This window comes from Frieseomelitta varia, unplaced genomic scaffold (assembly GCF_011392965.1).
Source record: "Frieseomelitta varia isolate USP_RPSP 00005682 unplaced genomic scaffold, Fvar_1.2 scaffold_726, whole genome shotgun sequence".
Classification (NCBI taxonomy): Eukaryota; Metazoa; Arthropoda; class Insecta; order Hymenoptera; family Apidae; genus Frieseomelitta; species Frieseomelitta varia.
In genome coordinates this window covers 103,704-126,643 of record NW_025110508.1, presented here as the reverse complement: position 1 = coordinate 126,643, position 22,940 = coordinate 103,704, and the positions used below count along the sequence as shown (strand labels likewise).

The window sequence follows — 22,940 nt, the reverse complement described above, 5'->3', positions numbered from 1 at the left end:
TTATCTTTTCAATACTTATGAAAATAATTTATCAAAAGATAGAACCTTGTACCCGAAGTTGTATTGAAATATTTAACTAGCAATGCAGTGTTATATTTATGATATTTATTCTAGTTGAAAAATAGAATAGAGAATATCTTTGTTAGCGTAGAAAAATTTTATCTGAAAGGTCATTATGGATTATCTCGGATCGTAATGATATCCAAGGTAGGGTTGATGTAGAAATTTTTCAAAAAACCAGGTTATCATAGCGACACATAAATTCTGAAATATAGGTACCAATACTAATATCTACAATGAAATGTACTAATCCCTCTACAAGTTTCATTAAAAGACGAACAAAAATTATACTGATCAATCTCTCAGTTGATACTACTAGAAGGAGGAAACTTTGAAAATTTCTCTAAAATTCCACTAACCAATCTTCTAATTAATACTACAAATCCCTCTCATTTTATTTTATTTCATTGAAAATAAAAAGAAGCTCTCAAAAGTTAAAAAGCGAAAACAACTGCGTTCCAAATTAACAGCTATTACACATTTTGTATTTTCGCGGGCCATATGAAAATTATTCCTCAGCGCGAAAATGATCGAGAATGAAATTCGATATGTCTCTCATCGTTCTATTGAAACTTGCTTGATTTTATTATATAATTTTATTCACAAGAGATATTTGGAATACTGTGCTCACCTTGAACCCAAAGCTGTTCGACCTTGCTGTGAACCTGAGCGGACTTGAGAGCGACGCAGAACGTAGCCAAAGCGACGATAGCGAGAAAGAGGACCTTGCCTGCGTGCCTCTGCAGGAAGTAGCCCAACTGACCCAGCTGATCCTGCAGCGTTGCCCTGATCCACACCGCGGACCTCTGACCTTCCGCTTTGCCCTGAAAAATAAGACACCTGAAACTTTAGGCTATCGTCACAACGACTTAAACTTAATCGTTGAATGTCAAATGTGATAAAATTCAGTCAAATCTAGATTCAGATTTAAATTTAAATTCATGCCTAAAATTTCATACGTTCTATTTTTGCTTTGTACAGATCGCAAGAAAATTGAATATCTAAAACTGTGCGCACGCTTTCAAAAGCTTGATTGTTCGTGAATGGTCACTGTTCGTTCACACTCGAATCTGAAGTACTTTTTGGACAGTTATTCACACCAAATTCTCATATGTGCTCCCATATTTAAAGTTCTAGCAATATTGAACCAAGATAATTCATTAAGAATTTTTGGGTTAAGAAAAATTATCGCACCGACACCGTTTCGTTCGCACAAATAATTACCGAACTACGGATTTCTATGTATTTATAGAAAATTTAAAAATGCACGGATATAAAATGTATAAAATATGAAACGTATGGCATTCGTCAGACTATTCAACGAGTGAGATAAATCTTTATCTGCGTTCGTGAAAATATAAATTTGCATGAACATTCTCAGTCTAATGATCACAATTTCATTCGCATTAGCATTTAAATCGCGTTGCAGTGTAAACTCGATGGAAACTTAAACCACTTCCTATGGTACGTTCGGGCTTCCAATTCAATAGATCAGGTTTATGATTTTCAAGAAGAAAGAATAGATTCCGGCGGTTAAAGGGTAGCGAGGCCGAAACGGCAGCTGAAGCGCTTTAAATTGGCCGCGTGGGCTTTGATGATGATAAGTAGCTGGCTGCGGGTTGTAGATACTCGTACGAACATACCACCTCTTCGATGAAACACGTTAGAAGAGAGAAGAAGAGGGTACATGTCAGACACGATTGAAAAATAAAGGAAAACAGCATGTGAATGAAGTTTGGAAAAGATAAATGAGAATTATCACGGAACTGAGAAAGAGATTGAAGAGATCAAGGATTAGTATTGTTTAAATAAACTTTAATTAAACGTGATTTTTAATATACATTTGGAGTACTCGAAATTCTGTATATTGTAATTTGTCGTGACGTATCATTGAGAACACAATATTGGATGAATTTCATTTTAATATTATTCAATATTCAAATCCAATCGTCAAAACAAAAAATTCCAATTCAAATCATATACATTAGAAATACACATTACACTTTCGTGTTATTAATAATTTTTATATTCGGATGCAATTTGGCGATTAATGTAACCTTGTTCGAGCACATGACACAGATCGCTGTACTCCAAAACCATCCCTCGCCATATACATATACACCGACAAACAAGACGAAAGCAAATCATCCCCAAAAGAAAGACTCGAGCCGAAAGAATCATATCAAGAAATGAAAAAAAATAAAAAAAATAAATAAAAAAATAAAAAAACAGGCGAATGAAAGAAGAAGTTAAAAACCTAAGGAAGAAAGAGGGTAGGATGGACGGGGAGGGCAACATTGCGAGCGGCAACGTTGCACACTACCTGGTGGCCGGTCTGACAATGTGCACCAGGGACCACCCGCAACAATACCTATCTTTCCTGGCCGACAGGGAAAGAAAGACGGAGAAGGAAGGCCGCAAGAGGAGAGGCACACGGATCAGAAGGGAATCGAGCTTGCAGGAGGAAAGGAACGAACGATTTTCTCTTTTCTCTACAACCTTTCTCTCTCTCTCTTTCTCTCCGTGCGCTGCCGTGTGTGTACTCTCGTTCTCGGGGTACAGTTAGAGAGAGCAACGGTGAAGGCAGAGAGAGAGAGAGAAACGCAGGGAGAAAGGAAGAAAGAGAGAAGAAAGGCGGCGTGCAAGCAACGCCGGGCGCACGATAGACGTGCAGATGAAAATACAGATTACACACGCTTACGTATCTCGGGGCAGTAGCCGGGCATCGAGTATCGGATAGCAAGGTTTTCCAGCCAATTAACCCCGGTGCCGCGGCCTCGCGGCCTGCCAGACTCGGGTAACTCTAGACGTGCAGACAATCCTCGTCGGCCACATGGTCCCCGGGGAACCACCGCTTCCCACCAGACCTCCCCGTTCCAACGCGCTCCGACTGATGACCGCGTGTTTACCCTCTACTCCCGAAGGAAACTGCGCGCTTCTCTTTCGAAGAAGACACACTCTCTCTCTCTCTCTCTCTCTCTCTCTCTCTCTCGCTCGCTCGCTCGCTTTTATAATCACTTGCGCTGGCAACTGATTGCGGACCATAACGAGCGACCAAACCGTAATACAATAATTCGCCGCTTGTCGATATGATATCACTGGATAGAAATTAACGAGAAGCAATAAATTTATTATACGTTCTGCCTGGGTTATACTTAAATATACTTAGAACTGAGAAAATGTTGCAATTTTGGGAGAAAAAATTCTCGATGTGCGTGGCACGTCATTATGGCGGAAGTGGTTAACCACTTGCGCCGGCAACTGATTGCGGACCGTAACGAGTGACCAAACCGTACACAGTAATTCGTCGCTTTCTTTTTGAAAAAATACTCGTCGGTATGATATATCACTGGATAGAAATTATTGAGAAGCAGTAAATTTATTATACGTTCTACTTGGGTTATATTTAAATATACTTGGAACTGAGAAAATGTTGCAATTTTGAGACAAAAAATTCTCGACATGCGTGGCTCAGAGGTTCCCCCACGAAACACGTGCGCATGCACCGATTTCTACGTTTCACGATGCATGTCGCAATACGTGTGGGCAAATTGACCTCTAATGCAGGTTTCATGAAACCTAGAAGTCGACGTGTGTGGAGGAGCCTTTACTCTTTCATTCAAGAACGATCGATCGATCGATCAGTCGATAGTTGGGTGCACGAGTTTCGAACAGTGGAATTCGGGATTCCGCTTTTTATTTTCTGTGCGTCGATTCTTTATCAATTCAATTCTCGGACAATGCTTGTAAATATGTTTGTCTTTTAAATGCAACTTGAAAAGTCGAAAAGATACGTACTACTGGGACTGACCGAGCAATTGCTATGCATGCGAGTATAATAAAACTGGCCACTGTTCGAGGATTAAAGCAGAAATCGCATTAAACGAGACAAATTACAGAGACTAGTAGGCTGCGGATATTTATGTGCTATTTATAATATATGTAATAGTATATAAAATAAAATATTTATTAATATTTGGCAGATGGAAAGGTTATATCTTTGTAAAGTCTTTAAAATCTTGACAGGTTAAGATTCAGGGGACGAAAATTGGGTGAAATTTAGAATCGGAAGAGATCACGATACAATCCTGAATTTGACTGTTTAATAAACGCGATGAAACGACGTCTTTTGCAATGCTAATGATCGATTGAAAGTGCAAAATTATATCATTGTTCTCTCTCGGTCTTATCTTTATGTTCGTAAAACATACTTGTGGTGGCTTCGTCAGAGCCATTCTTGACAGTTATCTGTTTAACTATAATATCCGTCTTTTGCTAGCTTTATATTTGCATACAAAGCACAATTTCATCCGTACACTTATTACATATTACACAATCGTACACAATCGTGCAGAATTTTATTCGTCGACGCTCATTCGTCGTTATGCCGATCGTCTCGAGCAAAACGACAAACCTAAAGAAACAGAATTTCCTAGAATTTTACGTAACTGCAGGAAACATTTCGAAATAAATTGAATTTTTAAATTCAATTCAATGTATTTGTTCAATTTATGATAATAAACATTCATAATTTATTATTATTACATTCTAATAATAAACGCAAATAATATTACTGAATAAATCGTTAAAAAAAAACACAATTGGAGCGAGTCACAGAAGTGTATATATACATGCTCTCGATGCTCCAAAAATGATTACGTAACAGATACGTAACAGATACAAATCAGATAAATCAGATAAATTGCCGCGACAATTTTCATTGAGAAACGGTCGTATTATGTTTCCTCCCGTCGGCGTAAACGCATGAAAAAAAAAAAAAATAATAATAATAATAACAAATAAAACCCATTCGAACAAGGCCTGACAATCGAATTCTTATTTTACGTCCATCCCCGTCAAAGAATTAAACGGCGATTACGATCGAGTACAAGCAACAAGAACGGGCGCATCACTGTCGTCGACTTCGTGAAGCGAGCCTGTGCCTGACAGGATCTTTATATATAGTGACGGAATAATGCGAAAGAGAGAAGAAACCTCGGGAGAGGGAAATTCGACGAGGCAAAAGGCCAGTGGGGTCGGGAGGGGGGGGGGGCGGAAACGTTTAACGAATTTATGTTATTCGTACTTTTAGTGTTTTTCTTACAGCCGCGACACGAGGTTCGCGAGGAGATAGCAGACAGCATAACAGGATCTTATGTCAACGACGGTGGTCCCCACGCCACGAGGTTGTAATATGTAGATATTGCCCGCCACGAGAAACCCCATAAGGCCCCGCGGGGACCACTTACGGGAAAAAGGGGGGAATTCCACCGCTTCGTTGCTCTCTTTCCCTCCTCCGCGACAGTATACATACAAGGCCTATATAGACGTCTCGAAAGCGACTCGTGGCGTCTGCGCTCCCTTTTTCTCCTTTTCTTTGCTCTTCTCTCGCGTCCCTTCCAGTTTAATTCTAGTCTCACTTCTGTACGTGAAAATTCGAGTGGAGTTTCTCAGATTGATTTGTTTGAGAATAAAAGTAGAGCATTTTAGGACTGTGATAAATAATATTGGTTTTGTAAGATTAATGTTTTATTCGTAATTTATACCGTCGCATAAAACGAATGTAATTCAAATTATATTCTGTTGAAAAGTGGCAAATGCAATTTTTCAGGTATCAATCGATACGTAGGTATCTTTTCCTATCTTTGAACCTTGTTCCAAACCTTCGCGTCGTGCGTGTATCATTAACAAAATCCAAGAGCGTTTCTCACTCGCGTTAGAAATTTACTCCCGTCGAGCAATGAAATTGAATACACGGTCGAGCGAGGAGGCCAGGGAAGGGGTTCCCAAAGTGTGGGTGGACGAAGCGAGATGTTGTCTCTTCCCAACCGGATGCATCTCGCGTGCATCCAGAAAAGCCCGCGGAGTATTCAGAATCATTTCCCTACAGAGGTAAAAGTGGCGGCAGAGGAAAAAGAAAGGGGGAGGGGAAAGAAAAAAGAAAGTTCGCGCCACACCGAAGACCGTGGAGCGTTCTCTACATGTAACACGCATGTGCGCCTTACCCGCCTCTGCTCGCTCGCGGGCACGACATGCGACTTGCCAGATAAACGAATAGGTTCTTGCGGTAGGTACGGCTCGAAAGTGTCCGCAAGAAACTCGATCCGACTGGCGCTCTAATCGGCCGAGGAATTCCAGTCGCCGAGTGCGACTATTCGAAAGGAAAAGCCTCGCTTGGATTCCGGTAACGAGCTTCCTCCACCTTGCCCCGGAGAGTCCTTGCCACGTATCGTCGCGCGTAAGACTCGGCGCCAGACTTCGCGGGCGCTCTTCTCACTCCCGACTCGTCGACGGGAAAAATTCAGCCACTCCGAAACATAACGTACAAACAATTTTGTTTCGTTCTCCACGCCTGGAACAACTACCAATTGAACGAACCGTTGTCGAATCGTGTCTCATCGTTGAACGAGCAACGGAAGAGATTACACTCAATCTTCGTCGCATTCAGTCCTACAGATACTTAACCTGTTGCGCTGGAATGACGTGCCCAGAATATTTTGTTCCAAAATTGCGATATTTTCTCAGTTTTAAGTACATTTAAGTAAAACAGAATAGGCAAAACAAATAATAAATTTATTGCTTCTCAATAATTTCTATTCAGTGATATCACATCGACGAGTTGAAAAAGAAAGTTATGGTTCGCAATCAGTTGCCACGCACGTCAAGAATTTTTTATCCCAAATTGCGACATTTCCTCAGTTCTATGTATATGTTTAAGTATAAGACAGAACAAATAATGAATTTATTACTTCTCAATAATTTCTATCCAGTAATATAGATATTATATCAACGAGATCAAAAACAAAGCGACGAATTTGGTCACTCGTTAGGGTCCGCGAACCAGTTGCCAGCGCCAAAGGTTTAACAAAGTACGTATTTAGTAATTATTTCGAGGCTAGCAATTACCTACCGCACTTAACTACGTGCACCACAGCTACGTACTACCACGCCACTTACCCTACCACTTAGCTACATATCACTTTCAGTCTCTTTTTACCACCACCGGGAATACGTAAACTTCAAAGGGCAAGGAATGCCTGGGGCTTGTTGCTAATTTCATAATTGGACGAACAAAAGTCCACGAGTTGAATGTTACAACGTACTGGATAGGGGATAGGTAGGGTGCATCAATCAGATACTGACCCTACGCAAAGGGACCCAGCGGGCTTTCAAGAGGTTTCGAGCAAGCAAGGGGGCGTGTATCCTTCAGCAAGGATGAAAGAGACTGTGCCCGAAGCCGACATTCCCCCTGTTCCATACATTTTCCTCCGACTCATTCGGCCGACCTTTACGGCGAATTTGTGTCATTAGAAACGGAGTGGCAGGCATGGATTGGAACGTTGTCGCAACGTTCCTGCCAGATCTTCCAGGTGAATATCCTCTTCTTTCTCCATCCATTTTACGCACGTTAGGTTCCTCGCAGGTTAGAAATCGGGCGATCCCGAAGAGACGAAAGAGAGATGAAAGAGCACTGAGGAATACGTCGTCGTATCGAAAGCGACACAATGAACGTCTGTTTCAGCGAACTTTCGGCAATCGACAGAGAAGTGTCTGTCCGAACACTGACTGACGCTTTCAGCGCGATTTCTCGGATACGATGCTGACGCAGACGCACGTTTCTCACTGTACGTTTTCGCAACACTTTTAATTATACGTGGCCCTGTTCTTATGTAATGTATTTGGAATTTTTAGAAATCCTGACAATCTGTTAAATTTTAAGTATCATTAGAGACTAATAAAGAATAATTTTCTTCTTTATATTATTTTACGTTATTTTACATAGTAAAATTTTGAATAGTCTGAGGCTTCCTAGGTAAAAAATCAGGGCATTGTGCGGCCATTTTACAGACCACAGTGAAATCTTTTTAATAGATTAACAATGTTTGATTACGCTTGGATATCTTTGTCGTCAATAGTATTTAAGAGTAACGCTCTGTAATTTTCACTTCTCATATCCAATCTTACGACTCGTACAAAAAAAAAAATGTCACAGTTGTAAGAACGTCGTGAGAGCAACGAGACCTACTCTCAATGCTCATCATCAACACGCTGTAATCCCTGAAATCGATTCGGAGCCCGCATCGGATACTTTATTCTCATTCCCCGTCATCTCCCGTATGGACATTAACAAGTGGCTTTCATAAATATTTAAAATGCACACACCTCCTTCGCGCCGGAAATTCGGCGAACCGTGCGCGGCTTATTTGCATGCAGGTGGAGACTCGGTGAAAAAGAAATTCGAGGAATCGAGAGAATTTGGAGAAAAGGACCGGGGGTAGAACTCGAAATCGAGGTGTGTGATTACACGGATCGCGATGAGTTTCTAAGCTTGACCACGCTCGTTCCCGTGGTTGCGTCGTCGTGGAAAGGCTCTTGCTGGTCAGGCGTCGTCTCCTCCACCCTCTGGACGGTTTACGAGGGCCTCTTTCGTAGGTATTATTAGTGTAAATGCCTCACACGTAGTGTCGGCGCCCTTTAATCTCACTCGAACGAACAGGGCCGACGCAACGTGCGTGAATGTACGCCATTGTGCTCGCGCTGCTCTCGGATAGGGGAGATATCTCAGCTGCCACGAATTAAGACGCGATTATAAAATAGTACGGTGTTTCCCTCTTTTGCTTCTGCTTGCTCTCGCCTCTCGGCCTCTCATCTCAATTTAGTTTCCCCGACCGTTTTCCTCTCTTTCGGCAAGCAGACTCGAAAATGGAGCAAATTGGCAAGAGGTAACTTCGTACGTATTCGAGTACGTTCGATATAATGATGTCTCTCTGCGTAAATCGACAGAGAGTAATCTGATAACGTCGGTATATAATCATCGTGTTACGTTCGAATTAGATTTGAATAGCTCTGACGTAAAAAAATAAATTCTTTCAGCCAATTCAAAGTTTCTATTTTAACCCTTGGACAATGTCATTTCATGATCATACAGTAATATATTTCTTTTACTACACGTCTGAAAGCAAGCTTTTATATTCAATTTTTTTTCATCGAATATTTTAACTATTTAAATCGGTCTAATACACAATGATTGAAAAAAAACATACGTGTTTATAAATAATACCATGTACGAATAATTACATTTTTTACTGATATATACTTATTTTGTAATTGTACAGTTATTCCCCATCGTTATTGATTAAAAGTCAATCATACGTTTACATTGATCACGGATTAAACAAAAAAAACGAGATATATCACGTCGAGAATTTTTTGCCCCAAATTGCAAAATTTTCTCTGTTTCAGGTATAATATATTATATTTAAGTATATTAAGTATATTTAAATAATGACAAGTTTATTACTTCTCAATAATATCCATCCAGTGATATCATACCGACGAGTTCAAAAGAAGAAAGCGACGAATTATTGTATACGGTCCGGTCACTCGTTATGGTCCGCAATCAGTTGCCAGCGCAAGGGGTTAATATTATTACATTCGATCGATTTAAAGCCCGCTTTATGGAAACAAACAAGCGTATTCTACTTGTTCCAAGCTGCGAATTGCATAACAAGCACCTCGTCCTTCCCATTGAAGAAACTTGGAAAAAATATTTTAGGACGAGTGAACAGCCATGGAGGAACAGTCGGTCGGTCGCTGTTTATAGGAAACATGATCGTGTGGTTGTGCATAAGCGAACGATTGTGTATAGGAGGTGGTGCAGGAGGTCGAGGTCGTTGCCTGTAACTGAATCATCCTCGAGGACGGTAAACAAATTGGAGTAAGTGGAGTCTCGTCGCGATGATGCATGCACACGTACGCGCGTGTGCATCCAGCACACAGGTATACGTACGACGCGATCGCGCATAGTAATCAATGCGTATTTGAGCGCCACGTAAAGGCGAGCTGCCCTCGTTTCCGGTTTGCACTGCTACCGCTAACCAAGATCAGGGTCAAGTGTTTGCGATTAGACAGATTCGTATTTATTATTCAAACTCATATTTCTATGAATACGAATGAAAGTCTGAGCAAAGATTTACCACATTCACAGTTATTTATACATGCAAAAATTCATCGTCTACTCGTAATACGCACTGCGCTCTTACTGTCATTAATTTTTTTCAAGCATACACCACAATGCGTTTGTCATTATAATCATGCGAAAATTTCCTAATACTTTTATATTAGCTAATGGTTATTTTTGGAGTTCGATAAGTCTGTCGCTATGAATTTTATGCAGAATTAATTTACTTAAAAAGAAGCTGCCACAAATGTAATAACTAGTGTTTGAACTCTGCAATAAACGACATGAATATTTGAATAACACATAACGCGACCCAAATATTCCTATCCTAACAAAAACATAATTATCTTCTAAATCTGTCCAGTGTATGATAAAATTTTTTTTGCAACGCTCTATAAAAATGGGGCATTGATAAAGCACAGTAAAAGGAATAAAAAAAAAAAAAAAATGTACGAAAAATGATCGAAAATGGGTTATACGGGTGTTTCGTGGTTCGGTTCGCGGAACGTGTATGCACGCAGAGAATCGTAGGGGCAGTGGCCGTGACTGACTGACTCATCCGGTATGAACGCGGGGCGCACTGAACGAGGAGAGCTCGGCTCGGGCGCACGCGGCTCTCCCTTTTCAGGCCGACGAGAAAAGTGGAGCGTCGACCCCGAAGAACGTGCCCCTCTTTTTTCTCTCTTGTCCCGATAATGACCGGCCACCACTGTCACCACTTCCCGCCGATACCGTCGCGATTGTGCAATCGCGTAAACGATAAAGCATTTATTCGCGCCGCGATCGCCTTGGGTGGCGGCGGCCAGCAACTTCATCTCTGGCGTTGTAGCATCAAAGATTTTTGGATTGATGCACGTTATTGTCCAGTACAATTTGAGAGAAAAATATTTAGTTAGAAGCTGTTTGGGGAAATATAGTTCGAAAGAAGACAGTCAATTTGAAATTTTGACTTTCCGAAATCTTATTCCGAGAAAGTATTTATATAGAGACTGATGTAAAATAAACGGAAATTTTTGATAAATAATATCTGATAGAAAGAAAGAATTCTGATAATTTAGAAAAATCTTTCGAGCTTCGTCAAAAGTAACATTTGCTTACGTCTTTTTCTTATATCACGATGATTTTGAAGAACTACAAGTTTCGATCCTCTCAAATTGTTTACCTTCCGATAAAATTCCTTGGAAAATTTGAAAGTACCACGTGAATATTATATCAATATTAATGAACACGAGATTATAGCACAGTATAGTATTATTTTGCTGTGCACACATCATGCGAGATATAAGGAACGAAAGATGAATGAAATTTTGAAATAAAACGAGTGATTTGTGACAATCTTAAAAGCATCTAAGGACATTATCATAACGTGGCTCCTGCGCGGCGAATTAACATGAATAAATGGTAATTCCGATGCAATTTTGTATTCCACGGCTATAGCCGTACATTCATACGTAGGTTCGTGTAAGGGGAATTGATGAAGAAAAGAAAAACACAGCGTTAAATTACGATATCTCATAAGCATTTAAGAAAATGTACGAACATTATTTTTCACGGTAGATTAACGTGGATACATGAAAATCTTCATGTAATTCTTTGCCTCACGGCATAATTATGTATCTACGCGTGACGTTACGTAGAATAAACGAATGCAAAGGGAAGAATATATGAATAAATTATGATACTCTTTTAAGTATTCAAGAATTCTTCGTTGCTGTAACCAATATATATTTTTGTTTCCTAATTAACGTCCTCAAAGTAAATGAACATATTTATATGCAAATTGCAGTTCAAAAATAAATTATATTATTATAGAGACAAAAATTAAAATAATGTTACCACATTCTCTTCTTTTTTATAATTTAAGAATATGCTAAAAATATTTATTTAAAGAATGCAGTTTTATCTTTTTATGAAAAAAATAAAAATTCTCGTATGAATCAGTAAATTTTCAATTTTGAAAAACCGATTTAAGTACCGTAGTAACTAATTCATGAATCATCTCGTACATACGTATAAGTAAATTACATAATAATTTTACTTGTATTCAAAAAAGGAATTGAACTATCATTTTAAGCTAAAACTTAAAAATTTCATCCTATTATATATAGGATACAAGAGGCTAATAGAAGAAAAGAATAAAAAAATAGAAGCGATAAACGACAGAGAAAAACCTCATAGTAAAAATGTTCTTTTTTTTTTTTTAAGTCACTCTGAATATGTGGAAACTATCGATAAAACTAGTTTCCAGCGGAAAGCAGAAGAAATTGTTAATTGGAATCCTCGGAAGAAACGTAAAAATAAAAGCGGTATTTCTTACTTTACGATAGTTCCAGATAATCTCACCATCTATATGGTGATTCGATAGAACTCGTTTCTTCAATGAAGAAAGATCGCGATTCACATATGCGAACTCGTCGTTCTTGTGTATCCACATTCAGGAAAAACTTGGAATATGTAATTTATGAATATACGAGAAATATTATTGCTAGATCAGATATATATTTTTAACGAAATAAAATTTCTTTGAAAATGAACATCTTTTTAAGTTTGATAATAACAAAAAAAGAAAAAAAAAAAAGAAACTTTATCGAAAAATAAGTATGTCATTTTACATTGATTTATTAATAAAACCAAATTAATATTGTTACTGCTTTTCAATGAAAAATTATCAAAAACTTCACTTGTACTTAACTGTAAAAATATTTCTCCATAAAAAATAGAGTGATAGGAGAATAAAAGCGTAACGAAAGAAGATGGTTTACAAAACAGACAATGTTACAATATTACGTTTGATATACAAACGATAAGAGAATCTCATGCAATGCATTGCTGCTTACGAAACAAGGGTTATCGTTCATTTGATTTCAGATTACAATAACATTGTATTTCATTTGCAAAGTTCGAATTCTTCGAATTAACTGCCAAATAAATTCTACATTTATCGCAATTTGTAACTTTGTTTTGTAAATCGTGCTCTCCGTGGAAATTTAACTAATCACATATATTTTATCTAGAAATAAATTTTCTTCTAATTCCTTTAAGTTTCTAAAAGTTGATTATTTATTTGAGTTTATCAATAAACTGAAATCACAAGTTGATTTTTATAATTTTTAAAATCGAGTTTTAATTCTTTTAATATACACATTATTCTCTACATGAATCTCTCCTATTTTCTTAATAAATTGCTCAGACAAAGCTGTTAGTTTGTTTCATATATATTACCAATAACAATCCTACAATATTCCTCAGCCATGGAATATTTCAATCCACCAGGAAAATCAGGTTAGACAACTAACTAGAAAATGGCGGTGAACGACACATACCTGGGTGTGTGTTTCAAACTTCCAAGAAAACCCGAATGAAAGACTTGCTGTCGAAAGCTCGGAGGGTCGCTGTGTGTTCGAAGAGCCTATTTCGAAAGGTGATAGGGCCCGGTTCACGTGCCATGCACATTTTGGCTGGCATTCGAGATGGAAAGATCTCGAGGGACAATCTCGGTGTCGCAACACCGCTTCCACAGATCGTCTTCGTCGTTTGGGGAGGGATTTTTTTTAGAAGGAGAGGTCGTTCGAAAACAAGGGGGATGTGGACTCCTTCGACAGGAAGTCGATCCTCCGTTGATCTACACTTCATAATCTTTTACGTCCTCCTTTCATCAACCTCCACCTTTGAAAACACGTCTGGGGACCACCCGCGTGTGTGAAAGTTTACAGCTAGCTGCCGGAGAGACAAGCCGTTCGTGGAAAGAGTGTTACGCTCCTATGGAACGTCGAACGAAACCTTCGTGTAGCTATGAAGCATTGTTCTACATAGATAAACTCTTTCGGACCTCCTTCCCTCTAACGATAACATCGACGGCTACATTGTTCATTCCTTCCTCGTCTCCGATATCTTTATGCGGAAACGAACAACGCGTTTGTGTTAGCTGCTCCTCGAGATACGCGCGCAGCGGAGTAGCGAAGTGCACCGAAAGGATAAGACACGTTTCCGAACTCCAATCGATCTATATTTTTAATGCATCGTCGATTCTATCAACCGGAAAAGCCAATTGCTACTGCACTATGTAAAATAATCATGTCGCGGTATGGAAAAATTTCATTTTTAGAAATCTATATAATAATTTTAGATTTCTTAACTGGTCTATAATTTTCAAATATTACAAAGGCATGAAATTTCAAGATAATTGCTAAAAAGAAAGAAGAGTGTTAAAAAAAACTGTGGAATCTTTTTCTCTGCACTAACAAACTAAATTATATTTAATTTACCACTCTACAAGTAAACTACGAAACAACGAACTGGATAAAAATGATAGATTAATGATTTAAATATCACTTAAATCCCTCGAATTCATTTACATTTCTCGAAAATTAAAATTCAAAATATTATTGTATCATTACGAGGGAATATGAAGAATCGATTAGCTACAATTTAAGGGAATGTACAACTAACATACATATGTAATTCGCGAATGGTGTATGAAAATAACACAATTTTCGGTCGAAATTTGCGGCATTATCACGTTCTAAAAATAGTCGAAACGAGTGGCACGTGATGGTGTTACTACATCTACTACATCTAGTTAGAATAACCGGCCTTTCCGAAGATACCAATGCCCGCATAACCTGCAAGAGCGTATCTCTTGTCGATCAGATGATCGTAGAAAAGCACTCGCTACTTGTATGCCGACCTAAGAACTGTCTGACTTATGCGCGAGACTTACTACTCGCCGATTACATAATAATCTACATGTATCTATTTTTTCTTTAACTGGAGATTATTGACATTGATCAGTGATAATATCATTACGTTATTGATAGTGTGAAATATTTAGGCAATGAATTAGTATTTGACTTTGCGAAAATTTCTTTTTATAACGTTATGAAAGACAATTTCCGACTACAAAAACAAGGAAAGATAGCTAAAGCTAATCTACATTTTCCGTTTCTATTTTATAGACGTGGAAAATATAGGGAAATACATAATGACGGATATTTTAACTCTGTTGACAGAGTTTTAGCGTTACTGTATTTTTCTTTTAATTTATAGAACATCATAAATTTCTACATCATGCTTACGAATAAGTAATACCGAATATGAAAATTATTATACGATAGTAACTAGAGAAACTTGTCATTGAAGAAAACTAACCTTTTCGAGCTGATCCAACGCTATCGAAGCATCGGTCCAGCTTGGCCTGATATAAAGATCCGACTCGTGTCGTTGCTTCGCGTTCTCCTCGGTCTCAATATTCTTCTCATTGTGATTTCTCGTAGCACATCCATTCTGCGACGATTGTGAACCTTGAAGGCACTGAGAACCAGAAGGGCGTCCCGCTAGGATCCCTGTAGGGCCGGACGCAGAAACCATGATCCGTCATACATTCGCCCCGGCACAATTCGCAGTATGATTATTTTTAATATCGCTCCCCTCCAACGTGACGTTTTTCTTTTTTCTTTGCGACAGACTTCTCGTCTTGGTTTCCCTCTATCCTCTCGACTTATTCCTATCGAACGCGATACGGATTCTTACAAAACACGAACAGGACACGAACGAACACGAAAGAAAAATTGGGATAAGCAAAGGAAAAGAAACGATTTCACTCTGCACACTCGTTAGAAAACCGCGGTTACACGTAATTTCCGTATGAACCTTTCCAGAAACACTTGTCACAGCACACGTTCGATAGGTGTTCCCTGTTTACCGCGCAATTCTGTCAACACCGTGTACGTGCCATCAGCACGACAATCGAAATTCGCGCACGAGGTATGCACAATTTCTTCTGCGCATGCGCGGTTGTATCGTGCCCATCGATGGTGCACGCACAAAACGGACAGAGTATCGGTTTTTAGGTTAGCTTCGTTTACTGTAGAAGAGTAAATACGTGACTGATCCCTCCTTACCGATTCCTCCCTTCGATCTGTCTCTTTTTCTATCCCTCTCTCTCGCTTTTTTCACGGAATGTGCTCCGTACTCCCTCTCACTTCTCTGTATCTCCCTCTCGCGGGGCTCACGGTACCGCGGAGACAAGCACGAGGGCGCACACGCGGAGTTCCCTTGTTTTGAAATATCACGCGACAACCCGGACAAAAGTGCCGCCCGATTGTTCAATGTTTTCGCGGGAAACAGTCACGCTCTTGCACCGCACGTGCGTTTTCATACGTCAGTTGAAGTGAAACGAACTCTGTATGTCTGAACGTTCAACGATCAATCTGATGACTACACTGTGTCTTTTCTATCTGCACGATATACTGGCGTGGCACGTAGCCACACGCACTGCAGTGTCACTGTCACAATTGTTGTCACTCTGACGCGGTGGAGAATCTTGTTCGAGTATTCTTTTACACTGCGGTGAGGAAAAAAAAATTCGCCGCGCGACTACCGAATTCGTATAAGCGCGGCAGTGACGAGCATCCGGTTTACGCAAGGAGACGTAGACGGCGTGAGAGTACGAGAGTGTTCCACGGTCCAGCAGAGGCAACTGGAAACTCTCGTTAAAGTCTGGCTATCTCTGTGACACGCGTTCTGTAACGACGACGTCGACGTCGTCGTGATCGGACACCGGCGTACACGACCGCCGCTTAGAGCAGTCTACGTACATACTAAGCGAAATGCGGTGCCACATTTCTTTCGTGGCCTGCCTTCTGCGCCGGCCATAGTTGACGGCCCCCCCTCCAACAGCGCCACTCGCCGAGATCGGAACTGCACAAACATTCAGGACCGTAATTCGGAGCGCACGCTTCAACGGAGCTTGGTCTCGTTTGGTAAATTTATGATTCCGCATTTTCGACTTCGAACGACATCGCAGAAAAACTTCAAAAAGGTAATACGACGCTTTATTCAATTTATGGAAATAATTTTCTCTCATAACACGTATGGCAAGCCTAATACAATATTTCATATGTACACGTGTCGTATAATCATCTGTAAATTTGAACGTAAGCGTAACAATTTCGTACTTAATATCTTTGATTAATTACACAAGTTATCCACGCTTCTTAACTACGAAGTCTCGAAATTTCAATCATCCTTTCACCGTACGTTTTCAGGAGATCGTATCTTTCGTTTGCTTCCTGCCCAAAGTATCTTATATCTTTTGTTTCTTACATCTTTTGTTTACATTGTCATAAGTAAATAAGCTGAAAAAGTTTTAATGAATGAATTCATCGTAAGAGACTTATCGTATATCCCGAGTTTCGCGGTAGGCCGATACACCACTGCAGGTACCGGTGACGTTGGAGCCGAAATAAGCCGAGTTCAGCCGAAGCGATCGGATCTCATTCGTGATTGGCCGAATCAACGTGGCGTTCTACGTTGCTAGGATACAGCGATGTGCCATCACAAGGGTACGCGGGGAACACGACGGAGGACCACACACGCGGTACCATTTCCCCTCGAGCAAAAACATTACCCACACATGGAAGTAACTACGTGACACGCACGAGGCACACAACGTAGCTTTTAGATCGTCGCAGCATCCCCTTCTTTCTTCTCCCTCTTCTCTCTCTCTCTCTCTCTCTCTCTCTCTCTCTCTCTCTCTCTCTCTCTCTCTCTCTCTCTCTCTCTCTCTCGCGGTTGCTCTCTCCTCGTCATTGCATCCACACGATCTCGAGAAATTTTGTATACGCTTGTTGCACTCTGTGTTAGTAGAGAGAAGGCCCGAACGCGATTCATGAAGCGCAGTGAACGTGGCCGACGTGCCGGCGGAGAGTTGAAGACGAGCGGAAGAGGGCCACCGATGTACCCGAACGTAAACACGACTTCCTTACGGGCCTCTGCAGATCGGAATCGCTGCTGCTCCTGGCAACATTAATCGAGGCCGGAAATACAGCAGTTTAATGCTTCACCACTCACCGTCTCTTCTTCGCTACCGCCACTGAAGCGAATCTGCATAATTGATTATACGCGTCTCTCCTCTGCCACTAGTTATGATTTGATTGGCGGCCGTAACTGTAGGGTTCGACCGCACTCTCTCTTATTATTATTGTTATTATTGTTATTCGCTGCACGTTTAATCGAATCAAGCGCTTCTTGCGAACGATATGCGAGATTTCAATAACTCCTTCGGCTATTTACCAATGAAGAATTTCCTTATAAGCTCTAGTATTTATATTACAGTGCTCACAATTTTCAAGAAAGTATCAGAAGAGAAGGGGGCAACTGTTTTTAATGCGTTCATTAAGCCACGGGGAAGAACATTACACCGATTAACTTATTATACTTATTAACCTGTCTTCATAATATCTGCATAATGATGCGACTTCATTAGGCGTCGTACACCACACCCGTGTCCAGTTTTGCGTGTTCAGTGTGCGTGCACGCCTGTTGCTTACACACGCATATATGCACGCCTGAACTGTTCGTCGGACAGTACTCACATGCGTCCGAGATTCTTGCACACTTGTAGCGAACGCACATGTGGTGAGGAACCAGTGTGAAAAGAAAGATAGAGCTCGAGAGACGCCGAGAGCGAGAAAGAGCCAGCGAGAACAGAGAAAATTAAATAGGAGGGAGAAGGAGAGAACGAAACAAACTGGCAGATCGAAAAAGGTAATGTATAAATACGCGACCACCCACCGCGATACCGAGCCCGACACCCTGTTCCACCAAATACGAGACAATTTTCGATTCTGATACGGACGGTCGCTGCTTTTTTATTTTCTCCTCTGATCCCAGAGACCTTGTGGCAGTTTTCATTGACTGTTTCGAATCTTCGAAGAGCAGACTGATATAATAACGTTGTAAAACCTTCGTATTAAAGTCAACGACGAAAGAGTTAATATCTGGCGATTAGAAAATTTTGAATAATATCACGTGGAAAATATACAAAGTATTTGGCGTTACATAATATCGGAGTGCGATACAAGCGACGACATCGCGTAGAAATATAACGGATGATCGATCAGTTCTCCTCTGTGTTTGTACAGGCCTTCAGAAATTTTACAAACTACTGAACAATCGGCCATTACCATCGGTTCCGAGCGGTTTCGACAATCATAAATCAACGTGTCGTGAAACATTGGTTAAAACTTACCAGCCTTTTCTTAATTTACAGACCCTTAAATTAAGATTGGTCACTGCTTAGTCTAGCTGTTTCTAAGTTTTCGCATGAATCTTCGATAGATTAAATTTTCGACGAAAGAGTGATTAATCGACCGAACGAGGAAATAAATTTTTCGGAGTACAATGTCTCAGATTAACGAATTAAGGCCACGAAGCATGACGAAAAAGAAGTGAAAATGTCATTGCATATTGTGGCGGCGGCTTCGACGAATACATCCTACTGCAGTTGCTGATCCGGCGATAAGGCACAGCATGCGGAGGGACCGTTAATAATTTTTACGACACTCTTAACTCGCCACCCAGTATTAAGCGGTCCTCTGTAGAAGACGAGCTTTGATCTTTGCCGACGCTGCATCGACTTAATGAGTGCGAGAGCGAGATAGCTACGGAACCAGGATGAAACGGAGCACACGACTGCGGTGCACTGCGGTCCCTGCGAGTCTATTTTCCATAATATGCATCTCTGCGTTTCGGGTTGCATCTCTACAGGCTTTCTTCTCTCTGCTTTCATCTATGAATTTTGTTACTCTAAAATAGTAATATAAAAAAGTAAGCATCTTTTAATTGAAGTCGTTGGACTACTTGGATTTTATAAACGTCAGAAGACTGTATTTTATAGTTTCCTTAACAGTTCTTGTTGCTATTTATTATCATAATTAATTCTTTCGGAGAGGAACATTTACTATTCTTATTTGTTTTTTTATATATACAACGACGTGCAGAAATAAATGATCGAAAGTCCTTTTATTATTGATAATTATAATACACTGGCAATGGAAATTGCTTTTTAGCTATCAGTAACTATTATTGAAATTGTGTGCGATTACCGTCATATGTGATGAAAATGTCTTTCGGTTATCAATAATTGGCGTATAGTTTTTGGAAGATAAAGTAGAAAAGTTATCTCGTCGGAAACTCTTACACGTGATTAATGATCAATAAATAATTTGTGATTTATATAACATCGCAAATTTTATAGACATATTTCTCAATTTAGAGATATTTATGCAAGGAAGTCGTATATAAGGGAGATCAATAAAATAAGAAATCTCCTTCTCGATTTTAATCCTCCTCGTCGAATTTATGTCCCATACAAACAATCATTCTCGATTCACAAGTATTAAAACACGTTGAAAATTAACGCCTTAACAACTAATTAGCAGGGGAGCATCCTCGTGACTGAAGTACCCGTTTCACGACTTCCGGATATTTCTATATTAAAAGAATCCTCCGCCTGTTACTTTATTTCATCCTCACCTCTTATCAACTTTACATCCTCTTCATTAGCGACTATAAAAATCGTAACAACTCGAGAGCCGAACTACGTGCACGTATTTAATTAAGAATCAGAAGAACCAACGCGGACAAGAACAAACCGAAGCGAAACGCACGGTCTTCTTCTTGTACCTCCCAAGATGAAGAACACCACTAAAAACCCATCGATTTAAAGGCAAGAAAACGTTGAAGCATCGACGAGGACAAAAGGAGGCACCGATGTCATACACGAGGGGCTGGGGGAAGGGTGAATAAAGAAGGGGGACACATCGTGGAACAATAAGCGACAATAAAACGAAAAAAATGACCAACGATACACGATGAACAAAAAAGAGAAAGAAAAAGGATAAAAGGAATAACATCTCAGGAAAGATAGATTCCGATGAAGTAACCAGACGAAAGAAGAGAGACGAAAAGGCCGAAACCAGCCCCCGGCGAAAGATGGAAGAAGAAGAAACCCTGGCGAGATGGGAGAATGGAGAATGGGGCGTGTGGGGGAAGAAGAGGAGTCCGACTACTTCCCTTACGCAAGACGACTCGGTGCGCCACGTTTGTTCACTGCGTTGGCCGCGTTCAACGGTGCGTGCATATGAGAGACACGAGAGATGCTATCGGCCACCAAGACGGCTCTGGACTTCTCCAGACCACCCACCGACAAAATAATAAACACGGAATGCGGTATACACGTCCGTCCGTCCGTCCGTCCGTCCGTCCATTCGTTTGTTTCTATTTCGCAGATACCATCGAAAATAAGGTCTCCCGTCGATACCGCCAGTTGGCTATCGCCGATACTACATACCTTATACCTTACTTTTGTTGCGCCGCTAAATAATCTGGTAAATTCTCGAGATGAACTACCATGAACTGCCATGTTTCGTCACAGAGAATCGTTCGATGCTTGATTTCTTTGCTAGTAACGAGGGGGGCGATGAACATTGTTTGCTGGAAATGGAGACGTCATGAGTGAAGCATGTTAAATCCGATGTGATCGATGATTGAGGGGTTGATATTGGGATTATTGTTGATCTGTGCCGAAGAAAAGAGCTTTGGAGCTCGAAAGTGAAATTTGGGAAGTCGTTGAAATGTGGGATTACCTGTAAATTGAAGTAATACATATTTGATATATCTGATCCGATCTGTGATTGCAATTAAAATGATTTAATGGAAACAAGTAGGAGAAGCGAACCCATGTGTTTTATATTCTTTTCGGAAGCAATAATTTAATTTGTTGTGTCATTAAAAGTTTACTACAAAGGCTCTTTATGTAGTATGTAAGAGTTTTAATTTTTTTTCTCTTTTGTCACTAGTAACTGCAATTATCGGATTGAAATAATCATTTACCGCTAGTAGGTTATTTTAAACAAATGTTTGCGTCGCGAATAGAGAATACAATTTGTAACGGTACATCGTCTTGAGAAAGTATCAATAACTGTCGGGAATAAAATTGTCCAGAATTTTATGGGAACATAAAAGTAACGTATATTATAGTATCACCAGGTCTCGTGTAACCAAATTGCACATTCTTCTCCCTTTCTTGCCTTTTCAATGTTTTATTGCGGTATTATTGCCTTTACCATGTTTCTACACAAATGCGAACGATTAAAGTTGTACGCATGGAGTGTTAAAAAAAAGAAGGAATTTATCTCTCTTAAATCCAAGAATAATTTAAATGTCACAACTGGACTGTAGATTTTTATGCATTTGTGAAAGAAAAAAACTTGCGTCAATGTACACAATGCGCACTAACAATATACAGAAACAATATTTAGGATGAAAGGACATTTATTACAATACATAGATTTCACAATTTTACGAAATTTAAGGAAATTGAAGTGTTTCTAACATTACGATGAGATTGTAAATTTTAATGAGAAATCTGTGCGAAAGTGGAGGATCCCCTTTATAATTTTTAGCGGATGAAAGACATTTCTACAGATTCGTTTGTAAATTGTATGCCGTTTGTGTACATCAATTTTCATAATATTTTTTGTAATATTCATTCCACTAAACGTTATAGAAAATACCACCAGCTGGAAGTTTCAGTTGCCATAAACGGCAATCTTTTCGAGTACATTGCCAGCCATCGATTCTCTATCTCGTAGTAGACATTGTCAGACAACATCGTTAAACCCTATGCAGAGATGACTAATGCCATGAATCGGAGGAGCGGCTCTTCGAACGGAGGATCGTCCTTTACCATTGTAACGAGGCGAATCGTTACTCTTCATCGTGAACATAGATCAGTTGATGGGGAAAGGGGCAGAAGATAGACGAAGAAGACGAAGATCTGCAACGTAACCTGTGGCTATCTGCATCTACGAATGCTACCGGTGCGTCAGGCCGATGGATTATCTACGATACGACTGCGTAGTTGGTTGCACGGCGCCGAAACACCGCAGGGACATCGACTTCCGGTGTTCGCCGAGCCCCGACCCTCTACGAATTCCGTTCCGGACGAGAAACTGTCATTATCTCCGTTGACTCGACGAATTCTTTGTGTCTCTTCCCCCCTCGCTACGTGCCTCTGTTAAAAGATGCGACCTACGTGGTGGCCCGGTTAGTGATTGGTAATTATCGGATGATT

The 22,940-nt window shown here is 40.1% G+C and overlaps 1 protein-coding gene across 1 annotated transcript; it reads right to left on the bottom strand.

Annotated features, from left to right (window-relative positions):
- Window positions 1–691: 691 nt before the first annotated feature.
- On the bottom strand, window positions 692–18,122 carry LOC122535458 (protein patched-like; the record flags this gene model as incomplete). Its single annotated transcript, XM_043667010.1, has 2 exons — window positions 15,170–18,122; window positions 692–884 (listed from the first exon to the last, which is right to left on the bottom strand). Coding segments are annotated over exons 1-2 (412 nt in total), but the record flags the coding sequence as incomplete, so codon positions are not given.
- Between the last annotated feature and the right edge of the window lie 4,818 nt (window positions 18,123–22,940).